General features: G+C 39.1%; 1 protein-coding gene across 1 annotated transcript; it reads right to left on the reverse strand.

Moving 5' to 3' along the window:
- Positions 1-1569: 1569 nt before the first annotated feature.
- GJA1 (gap junction protein alpha 1) lies at positions 1570-11324 on the reverse strand. The gene is made up of 2 exons (XM_024192616.3): positions 11116-11324; positions 1570-4612 (listed from the first exon to the last, which is right to left on the reverse strand). The coding sequence occupies exon 2, from the start codon at positions 4594-4596 to the stop codon at positions 3451-3453; it is 1146 nt and encodes a 381-aa protein (XP_024048384.2). The 5' UTR covers positions 4597-4612; positions 11116-11324; the 3' UTR covers positions 1570-3450.
- Between the last annotated feature and the right edge of the window lie 1024 nt (positions 11325-12348).

Below are 12348 nucleotides of genomic sequence, written 5' to 3' on the forward strand. Positions count from 1 at the left end.
CCACATGCTCCCCTACATCTGAGCCTGTGGAAAGGCCAGAAAAGGCTCCATAGAAAATTGGGGTGATGGGCGAGGTAGCTGATAGACATCTGTTATGTAAAAAAAAAAATATGGCCTAGACACAGATCAAACAACAGTGTAAATAGCAAATAAAGCCTATTGGCACTGCTGAAAAACTCCCTAGAGAGGGGCTTGAAATTACAGTGACATGGCAAGTGAATGGGGACTGGGAGAGACACTGAGTTCAGGTCTGATCCTCACTGTTGGGACAATGTTTCCAGCAGAACCTGATATATCCAGGTGTACCGGGTCTGAAATTAACAAGATGAAAGTCAATAAAGACAAATGCAAAGTACTACCCTTGGGAAGGAAAAATCAAATGCAGAACTACAAAATGGGGAATAACTGGCTAGGCGGTAGTACTGCTGAAAAGGATCTGGGCTTCTAGTGGATCACAGATTGAATATGAGTCAACAACGTGATGCAGTTTTGAAAAAGACTAATATCATTTTAGTGTGCATTAGCAAGAGTGTCATATGTAAGATACAGGCCTGTCCTGTTCTACTTGACACTGGTGAGGCCTCAGCTGGGGTACTGTGTTAGATATTAGAAAAAACTCTAAGGATAGTTAAGTACTGGAATAGGTTTCCAAGGGAGGTTGGAGGTTTTTATGAACAGGTTGGAAAAATTAAGTGTCAGGGATGGTCTAGGTTTAATTGGTCCTGCCTTAGTGTGGTGGAAGGGACTAAGTGACCTCCAACCTTACATTTCTATGATTCTATCATTTGTCTCCTGTCTCTTCCACAAAGATTGCCATCCCCACCTTCTCAAAGGAGTGATCCACACAGAATATTCAGGGTATCTTTCTCTTGCATATATTTTTCTGCAGGGATGACCTGACCAGAAAGTGAAACTGGTTAGAAATCCTGGTGCCCTTTGAAGTCAATGGCACAACTCTCATTGACTATAATGGGGCCAGGATTTTACCCAGAAAGTTAAACTAACTAGTCTAGTTTCATTGTGAGCAGTGCAGAAGTAAACAAACAGCATAGCTGGTAAAATGTAAACTAGAGACATTCTTTGTCTGCTTCTATAATTAAGAAATTAGTAGCACATGTAAGGAATTTTTTAAAAAGAAGCTATGACTTGATACTATCCTTTGTTAATATTTTGCAGATAGTTAAGTGTATATTCCCAAACTATAGGTCAGAGTCTGACATTCTGATTCAGTGGAATAGCACCTTTCTGCATGAGTGGTCCCACTGATTCCATTAATTCAATTTTGCTGAGGGTACCAGAATCTGATTCTATGATTACTGTGAACTTTCAATTCAAAGCAAATTTAGGGCTTGTGTACATGGGGGGTTAAATCAGATCAAACTGAGTTAATCCAGTTTGAAAATGTGTGCATACCCACAACACAAACCACCACATAAACCCATGTAAACTGCATTTATATGGGAAATGCTTTGGATGAATCCTTAACTGTTCCATCACACCATAATCTTGAGACAAAAGATAAACAACAATCGTGTGTCAAAGTAAAAGACAATTAGAAAGCTGATTTATACTAAATTAAAACTTTATTGACTAAAGTATGTTCTCCAGACAACATGATCTGATGGACTATGGCTGCATACATGCAATGAAGTTGAACATGACAGTAGTTTAACATGGAATGTCAAACAAATTAGCATAACGTATTATACAAAACCCTTTATCTGTGTTACTGCATAATGAAACCAAGCAATGTATTCCCTTGGTTGATCTATGTTGAGCTAAAAGGCAATGTGGTTGAAGAAACTGGTAGATTTCTTTAGCATATATTTCAAATAAATTAGTTAGAATTGTACTCTTTAGAAACCCTTTCAGCTTCACTTTCATTCCAAACAAAATCTAAGTGCAAACATCAATATTGCTGAATTCATCTAGAAAGATTTAACTGTCAACATTGGATTGAACCAGACTTTTACAGTTGAGTATATGATTATGTGTAGGACAAAAAAAAAAAAAAACAGTTACTGAAAAATTCATGTAGGCACATTTTATTATTAATCCAACTCAAAGCATTTCTTCTAAGTTTCTCACATTAAAAACTAAAGCTTGTTTACAGTACTAAAATTTCTATCATTCAAGCATCAATTATTACATAACAGAGAGAAGGACTAAATGATCTAATGGGTCTTTTCCATCTCTAACAGCTACAAAAGAAAATCATTCATGACAGCAAGAGCGTCACAGCTACTTTTTGGACCTGATCATACAGTCCTTGCTCAGGCAATACTCTCATTGGCATTCAAGAGAGTTTTTCCAGAGTAAGATCTACAAGATTAGGCGCTTTTTTTAAAAAAAAACCTCTATTCATACCTAACAAAATAATAGCATCCATCATAGGATACATGGAAAATAAGATATTGAATTAAAATAAAAAGTCAGACATGTGCTTTACTTGCACTGCAGGAATCATATAATGTAAACACCATAGTGGCCCACATCTCCACAAATACCATCAGAAAATGTCAACTATAAGTTTGCTGTGTGTGTTTCTCAATGCTCAATGCTTGTGAGTGTGTCTTGTGTATACAGGTCTCCAGGGAACCCCCTTCCCCACACATATCCCAAATACACATAAATGTGTGATAGAATTAACTGAAAGTGCCTTGATTGTCTGACTCCAACTCTTAAATCTGCAAGTGGTAGCAAAATGTTTTTTTTAAGGCTTTCATTATACTGTATGTCTGAGATGTCGAATGTGAATATTGCTTTAGAAAACAAAACGTGGATGATATTGTAGGAATGACGTGGGTGTGCAGAACATCCAAACTCTACACACAACAAAATCTACCTGTATGAAGAATCGAGAAGCTTCTGATCAATGTATTTTGGTGGGCCTTGTTTGAAATTTTAGCTGATGTGATTCAAAGGATATGAAGTTATCCATGCACAAGTCTATTGACGCCAAGAGGATCAAAAGAGGAAGTTTACCTTCAAAGTGCAAATTTTAACAATGGAATGTTCTTGACAGGGAAATGATCAAAGACAATCCTAGGTCTTTCACTTGTTCAACAGGAAAAAAATATCTTCATCTTCAGGCAGCATTTCATTCTGAAAAAAGTAATTTCTTTTTTTTTTTAGTACAACAGAAGACTTTAGAAATGAACACATTATGCACACACACACTTAGATATTTACACCCTTTCTAGAAAAACAAAAGCCTACCTTAGTGTTGGCTAATCTTCTTCTTTAAATCAGCTGCTTTAAATACCAACATGTACTGTACCACCCCCGTGCCACCCCTACAGCCCCAGAAAACACCAAGTAACATAAAAGTTTTTATGATTGTTAAAAATTCCTGGTTGAGACTATTAAGTACCACCTCCACTGGAACAAAATGAAAACTGCATGCACCTTCCAATGCATTTCATTTCATAGCTGAACAGCTAGGAATGGTTAGATCTCCAGGTCATCAGGTCTAGGTCTACTACTGGCTCGGCTGCTGGCTCTGCTAGGTGGCCTTTGGTCCACAAGGGTGAGGGGCTGCAGCTCAAGCCCTGATGCCAGTTTTTTAGTGTTCTGGGGATCATCATGGAAATCAAAGGGCTGGGCATGAGAGTTGGAGATGGTGCTACCAGCCTGTCCCATTCTGTTCTGCTCAGCACTGTAATTTGCCCAGTTTTGCTCACTGGCTTGTTTATTGTAGTTACGACAGGAGGAATTGTTCCTGTCACCAGTAACAAGCTTGTAGCCTGGTGGAGACATGGGTGATAAGGGGGCAGTGGGAGAGGAACAGCCATTAAAATAAGCATATTTTGTGGATCCACATTCCTTGGCAGGACTCACAGTACCGGTGGGAGAGTAGGGGTCTGGTTTTCCTTTCACACGATCCTTGACACCCTTGAAGAACACATAGAAAAGCTCAATAATGTTCAAGGCAAGAGATACTAAAGACACTACCAGCATGAAGATAATGAAGATGGTTTTCTCAGTTGGACGGGAGAGGAAGCAGTCCACTCTGTGTGGGCATGGGTCTCGCTCACAAGTGTAAATAGCATTCAGGCTAAACCCATAGACGTACCATTGTATTACCAAGAAGGCCACCTCAAAGACAGATTTAAAGAGAATGGTGATGATGTAAGTACGGAGCAGTCCTCCTCGCATTTTAACTTTGCCATGCACTTCAATTCCATACTTGAATTTCTTTATCTCTATTTGTTTGAGGTGCATCTCCACATTCACGCCATCATTTTGGACACCCTTAAGCTCTTCTTCTCTCTTGTTCAGTTTCTCTTCTTTCCGCATCACATAGAACACGTGTGCCAGATACAAGAGGGTAGGCACAGACACAAATATGATCTGCAGAACCCAGAAGCGCACATGAGATATTGGAAAGGACTTGTCATAGCAGACGTTCTCGCAACCAGGCTGCTGAGTGTTGCACCGGAAAGCAGATTGCTCGTCTCCCCAGGCCGATTCCACTGCTGTCCCCAAGAGCAAGATGCGGAAAATAAAGAGGACAGAGAGCCATACCTTCCCTCCTGCAGTAGAATAAGCTTGAACCTTGTCAAGAAGTTTGCCCAGGGCACTCCAGTCACCCATCTTCACAGGATGCTGGCTAAAAACAAAACAAAAATAGTAATAATTAAAGCTAGGTTAACTGTATTCACACCTGTAGGTTTATAATGCATGTGAACCACCATAACACGGTCCTTATCTTGGTTCATGGATGTTAGTCTAGAGGGAGATAGGTAGATGGCCAAGAAAAACTTTCTCTTTCTACAACAAGGAGAGTATTTCATAGTTCCACTGGTGAGGTATCAAACAAAAGTCACTATAGGAAGTCCACATGTACAAAATATAGAGTCAGATCCTCTGCTGATAGTAGACTTGTATTTAATGTAACTAAAATATCTGACAAGTTAAATATTGCTTTGCATTTCAGTGCCCTACAGGAAATGTGTTTACCAATTTCATTTCACTTTTCAATGGAAAGCAGTCACCACCACAAAAGTTGCCATCCGAGTTGGCACTAATTGGCATCTTTGTTTTCACAGTCTCAGCACAGGTGCCAAAGCCTGAATGAGCCAGATCAAAGTGAAGGCTCAACGGGGAAGCAGTCTAGGGAAGTTTGCATTGACACTGCCCAAGTATTCTCTGGATAAACAGAAGATTTCAAATGCTTGGCTAGCAATCTAGATCAATCTTCACAAGTAAAGATTCATTCACACTTCAGTAAAAAAGTAAAGAAAACACATTGCAATATCATGCAAAAGCAATGGCGAGGTTGTACAATTAAAATAATAAAAATCACAAAATACATATGTTAAAATTCTTTTTGCAAGGTTAACTCAGCCAACTTTCATATCCAGTATACTGTATGTGATATGTTTAAGAATATAGGTCCCAACGCTGAAAATATCTGCACACATGCTTAACTTTAGGTGACTCGAAGTGTATATATTTAACACAGAAAACAGGAGCAGAAAATATTAAATATATGAAATGTAGCCAAGCTAATGTTCACATAGTGAAGAAACCTTAATTTCTGCATTTCCTGACTTATATGTGGCTTCCTTATTTTGTGTTGTTTTTAGCCTTGTGTTTATGTAATTTTTGCATTTAACTTTCTATATATTGCTTTGAAAGAGAAAAAGGAAATAATGGAACAAAAAGGGAAGCAAATCCTTCCTATATCCCCCATTGTTAACCATATAAGTACCACATGGGTGCCTTCAACAAATGTGCCGTCCCTGCAGTGTGCAAGTAATAGGTATGCATTTCAAGAAGTGTGAAAAAGGCTAGCTTAACTGTCTCTCTCAATCTGATATTGAAGTGTCCATTTCTAGATTATGTGTACTTTATGGAGCATATCTGCACAAATACCTTAAAATGTAATGAAATGGTCAATTTTGCTTGCTTGATTCCTGGCAGAGGTAACAAGCATTGTTGCCTTTGGCCAAATGGTATGGTATGGTATGGTAACCTACTCAGAAATTTGTATCCTGGAAGATCTAACTGGCATTGAAAATTTTGCACCTAAAAGAAGCATCCCTTTGGAAGCATGAATTGTCAGATATAGTGACATTTAGTACCATGCAAACTGAGTAAAATATTTTCCAATATTCATAACTTTATTAACTCCTAACCAGTTTCTTTCACACTGGATTAGGGATGTACTCCCCAGTGAGGGCTATTTACTTGCCAAGTTCTACATTTCACATACTCGTAATCCAGAAATGATTGGAAATGTTTTCTTTAAACTTTCTCGGGGGGAGGGGGGGAAATCACCATAGGCTTAGGGTACGTCTACACTACCCGCCGGATTGGCGGGTAGTGATCGATCTATCGGAGATCGAGTTGTTGCATCTCATCTAGACATGATAAATCGATCCCCAAACGTGCTCCCCGTCGACTCTGGAACTCCACCGCTGCGAGAGGCGGAAGCGGAGTCGACGGGGGAGCGGCGGCCGTCGATCCTGTGCCGCAAGGACGCGAAGTAAGTCAATCTAAGTTGATCTAAGATACATTGACTTCAGCTACGCTATTCTCATACCTGAAGTTGCGTATCTTAGATCGATCCCCCCACCCCCCCAGTGTAGACCAGGCCTTAGAATAGGACATTTCAGCCCCTAAAGATAATTTTTAGGAAAGTTAGGAGTGAATGAAAACAGGAGGTTATAATGGAAACTGTTTGGCAACCTTCACCATAGTAATTGCTGTTAAATAAATGAACTGCCACCACCTCCTTCCCATAGGCAACAGGCTGAGGGAGCAAGAAGAGGCAAGAGTTTAAAGGACCTACGTGTGGTTGCTGTCTCTTATCCTAGAGTCCCTTCTAACCTCCTTAACCCACATGGACACATCCTCCTCAGGGTATGAAGGACTCCCCATGATAACCTCTAAACCCCCTCACATGATTAGCCCTTTCTCATGCAAGTAGTCCTTTGAAGGATCAGGCCTCTTTTAGAATTTAACACTAGAGGCCATGTATCAACCTCCACAAGGGTGATTCTAGGAAGTATTTATTTGCCTTCCCATGTTAGTTCTGGGGAAAGATGTTTGTCCTCACTCGTCCATTTTGATTGAGAAGAAGACAGGCACATTCATTTAAGGGTCTCTGAAAAAAGATTATGAGCCCGACAGCAAATTTTTTTAGCATAAAAAGCTGGCAGGTTATGCTACATCAATAAAACATTGCTTCTCAAGCCATAATTGTTGAAACAGAAAACAATCTGTTGTGGTGTATAATATATGAAGTTTGTTTAAAAGGCAAACTCCTTTCTCCATGTCCTATCTATGGAAATGAACAAAAGCAAGGGTGTTTTGTTTTTTTGTTTTTTTCCCCAAATAATAGCTTCTTGATTTTATTAGCCAGTTTTTGGATGATTTGAAAATACTGCATTAGCAGGCTTTCCCCAGGCTCACTGGATTTCGTTACAGTGTAAATGTTATTTCAGATTGAAAGTATGATTAAAAAAACAGAAGAGGTGTTATTTCTAGGCAGTTATAGGCTGCTTGCTTTTTAATTACACTCCACTCGGGTCCATTAATATAGGATGATATACTCCAATTTTGACTTACTTAATCCCACACCTGCAGTATTTTTAGAATTTATCACCTATTTTCCAATTTGTTTCAGCATGCAAAATTGTTAAGTTTCATTATATCCTCTGGCAATACAAACTCCAGGAGGACACATTCCTTGCTTGAATTACTCATACATAGTTCTGAAAAGCAAACTTAAAAAAAAAAAAGAGAGATCAATTACCCTCTAGCATTTGCCAGTGATAAAACACCTACATCAATTCATAACATTGTGCTGTTAAGCAGATAACCTTGAAATGACACAAACATATTATTCCTTTGCTTAAGTAGAAACTATTGTTCTATGAAGCACAGTATTTCAGTTTGTTGCAGAGAAAATTCATTGATTGAATCTAAGTTGTTTACTTTCAGTGTACCAAAAGAGCATTTCTATTAACGAATTTACAATATTTGTTTACTGGATATTACAAGAGTTTTTCTCTATTTCTGCAATGAACAATTATTTAAATGTTCTTACTGCTTTAAATTGCTTTAAAACTAAAGATCTCCTTTAGTGAACAGCCTCTAATATCTCTTACCTTTTATGATTTAGACTGCTTTTAGCAATGTCATCCTAATGGAATGATTGCATCATAGCACAGTAGCTGATATAACTGATAAGTAGTCAGACCCCCCCAAATTCAGCAAGGTACTTAAGCATGGGCCTGGCATGTAAGTAGCCTAAGTTCTTACTCATTACTATTTTATATGATGATATAGCTTGTTTTGAGGTGGCTAATACAAAACTTGGACTGTAAAGCATTTTAGTAGATGGATTCCTTCTCAGTTCTAGTGTGTGTGTGTGTGTGTGTGTGTGTGTGTAGAGACAGAGAATATGCTATACAGAAGAAAGAAATATGACAATATTCATCTGTATGAATTTTGGATGGCCACATGTAAAAGAAATTTGATATACACCACAATTGAGAAATTTGAGAACTTTTTTTATGGAAGGCATTCATCATGTCATGTGGTTCATATTTTCCAGGGGGAATAGGGTACTCTGCTAAAGAGTCCAGGTCTGACTGCAATGTCAGTAGGTCACATGGTAATGAGTGGATCAGGCTGGGGCTGCAGTGCAGTAAGTGTGTGGGAGCTGAAATGGGGCTGTACAGCTGCAAGAGCGGTTAGGAAATGGGCCAAGAGCTTTGGCCCTCCCCTAAACTCCTGCAAAAGCCTGCCCTTGAAATGCAAGTAGAAATAAATAACTAACAAAACAGAACCTTTGAGAGGATTCCTGGCCTTTGAGCCTTGCCCAAGAGCAGCAAACAGCTGAGGGAAAGGAGCTAAGATGCATGAGACTTGGGGTTGAGGATGTTTTTTTTTTTTTAAATGTTAAATGTATTCAATCTCACAAAGGTTAGGGAAATGGTACTCTTACATTCCATTGGGAAGGTAGAGTCCATCTGTAGGTCTGTAGATGCACTTCAGGGATAGGGAATTTCACCCACAAGACAGAGAGGGCACCCAAGATGGTTACACAGTAATTGGTGCTTAACAGTCATAACTCGTGTTCATTTGTTTTCTTTTCCAAGCTTCCAGTACTAATAATCACTGATGGATCCTCTCCTCTACCTTTAGCTGCTCTTTTTTAATCTATCTCATTCTTTTCTACCCAATTTACCTCTATGGAGCTTTACAGAAGGACCAAATGCAAGACAGAAAAAACACAAGAACTTCCAGTTGTACAAGTCAGGTCTTCAGCTGATGAAACCCATTAACAGCCTATGAACCATGCACTCATGTTTTGGTTCAAATTTATCCATTGTATAAGTGGCTGCAGATCCCTTTGAAATCAGTGAAAGCTGCATCCACTTACTGTAGGCATGAATTTGGTCCTCTATGTTTAACATGTATAAGTTTTCAAATAAGGAAGCCTGCAAAGAAAATGTGATATAAATGTGTATCCAGGTGCCCATATTCAAAGGGTGGAGGGAATATTATTTGTTTCACTAGGAACAACGCACAGACTTCCAGCCCCACAAGTATCTTTTTACCTAAACTGAGGTTCATTTGATTTCAGTATCAGACTGTTCTCATTTTCCAGGCTAGGTACAAATGAGAGCTGAAAGCCCTTTACAATATTTAGTGTGTGTATACACATATTTGCTACAAATCAAATCCATTGCATCCTTCCTTTTCCCCATTTGAACTCAGCCTGTTGCTCATCCTTCTCCTATTTGTATGCTTGTCAGGTATCATGGGTCAATGCCAATGTTTAGCTTTGAAGGTTTTGAGGGAAACACTTCAGTAAACATTTCAAAGTCAGGGGACTTCAGGAGTTCTACATCGCAGTGTGTGCTGTCCAGATGTTAAGATGGCAAGATGAAAGGCTTAGTGCAAGTTCCCTCCACGCGTACAGACACAGAGAAATCGGAGACATGAGTTGTTTCTCAGGTCTGTTTTGTTGTTGGTTTTCACGAAACTCACTTAGAAGACTCTCAGTGAACATTCTATTAGGAAAATACCCCAAACTGCAGGGCCAGTCAGTTGTACTAGGACAGATGGGGGGAAATCCTAGCTGGGCACAATAAAACACAATTGTAATGTTCCACTGAAGCCCCTTCTTCATCCCCCTTGTTTTGTTCTTTAATTACTGGCAAGCACCCAGGCAACAACAACAATAAAGAATCACACCAGAGTCTTGCAATCTGCTATAACTTCAGACAAGAGTCAGTTCTGTGAAAGATGCTGCCCAAGAATTCCATTCCTCTTCAGTCCTGTACTACAGCTTTCAAGGCAGATTATCAGAAATGTATCCTGACACATATTGGGAGTATTCTCAGACTGCTTCCCTTAAGAACTTTCACAGGCATTGCCAGCGTGGTGAGGCAGATGCCTGAGTGCTGCACGGCTCCTTCTAAAATCCCTAACTGGGATTGCTAACACAGAGTAACTATATACAAACTGGTTTAAAGAAATCCTTAACACACTTCTGGATTTTATCACATCCATTTAAAAGAAGGGGGGGGGGGGAATTCAGCAAGACCACGTGAAAGTCACCAGATTAGTAGCAGGAGCATTTTAACAAAGCTGCTAATTAATAAACTTGCTTTGCACAAACTATTAAACATCAATCAAGATTTCCATATGAAAGCAAAATGTGTGGGGGACAAATGGGAAACACTTAGGATACAGTCTCTCTGTTATTAACTTCTGAGACCTTTTCAGTAGAACAAGGGATTACTTTTAAATTATTATTTTTTCTTAAACTAGCAAATTTAGACCTAGAAAATTGTGCACATTGAATTATTTTACCCAAATCCAATAGAGAGTCTCATAATCCAGTTTTGCAGATGAAGTTTTGCCATAGTTTACCTGTTGTAGAACTAGGTTAGTAGTTGAAAATTAAAATTATTTAGAGAAATGTTCAAAATGTAACAAAAACAAACAATAAATCTCCAGAAATGTTAACTGGGTAACTTCTTTAAAAATGTTGTGCTGTTTTTTACAGTTGTGGTTTAAATACTCCAATAATGGGGGAAACAATAGAAAACTCCTGAAATCAAACAAAGTAAAAACTTTTCAACTTACCCCTGCTGATGATCAGTGAAGCAAGCAAACAAGTGCCTCTTTGGAAGAGTGAGCTAAAATGGAAAAGCAAGTTCAGGCTTTCAGACCTGTCTATTTAAACTTTAAAAGTCTACTGCTGTTTTGTAGTTTTCATCCTTCCTTACCCACTAATGAAAGAAAAGTGCTGATACCTCGTAAAAAGTTTTTTTCTAACTTGGAACACTGGGAGAGCTTTTAACCAGCCACTGAAGGGAGGAGGGGAGAGGAGGGAAAGCTAGGGAATGGGGAGGAGAAAAGGGGGAGGAGGAAAAGCAAGAAGAGACTGCAGAAAACATTTCGGAATAAAGGAGAGTGTTTTGAGTGTATTGAAGTTGAACAAATGAAGGATCACTCAGTAAGGAATATTTGAGATATACTAAGTGATACACTGAGTGGTAGTTTATCCAGAATGGGACTCAGGGTTACCTGGGACAAATGAGGTGGTTTAACTTTCTTAAGGAGTGTGGAGTCTTAGGAAAAGGGAACAGAGTGAGAGGAATCAATTTGTAACCTGAGCCAGCCTGCCAGGCTCTCTGGCTTGGGATAGACTATTTTGCCCTCTTCATTCTCCTCCCTGTGGAGTGGCAGTTACTACATAAGAAGTTTATCTTTAGTTTCTTGGCATATCTTTAGTTTACTTGCTTCCATTTCCCTTAGGTACTCAATAGAAAGTAACAGTGTGTTTGTTAATGTAACAAACAGTGTGTTTGTTAATGTTACATTTTCAGCCCTCTGGTTGCCTCAAGAGATACACAGCACATTATATATTTGGTGAAGATTCCAGGGGAGCAGCGAACTTACATTCCAGAAAACTCATGCCAGGAAACTTCAGTACAACACCCACAAAATAATGCAGGGCATTCAATCTCAAATAGTGAGCAGCACTGAGTAGTCATAGTATTTCAGTTCATTTCACTGGATGCACACAAGAAAAAGGGGGGGGGGGGGAAGGAAACCCCTTCCAATTGGATTGAAGCCAAACTGGCTTTTGCCCTGGCCTGCTTGTGATAAACCCCCTTACAACAAATGCTTTCTCTGTAAAACACAGCGAATTTTGTACTGTCCATTATGGTGAGGTTTCTCAGACACAGAGTCAAACAAGTGTCCATATGAACTGGACCATTCTGGATACTACATTAGGAATTTTATTTTTTATTTTTCTGTATCATGTGGTGTTGGCTCCTTTATTGCCCTGGCCTGGGCAATGACTAGGAT

This window comes from Terrapene carolina, unplaced genomic scaffold (assembly GCF_002925995.2).
Source record: "Terrapene carolina triunguis isolate 2854851 unplaced genomic scaffold, T_m_triunguis-2.0 Scaffold85, whole genome shotgun sequence".
NCBI lineage: Eukaryota > Metazoa > Chordata > Testudines > Emydidae > Terrapene > Terrapene triunguis.

Coding starts and splice junctions, on each gene's coding strand:
- GJA1 (XM_024192616.3), bottom strand. CDS start 4,596: ATGGGTGACTGGAGTGCCCTGGGCAAACTTCTTGACAAGGTTCAAGCT.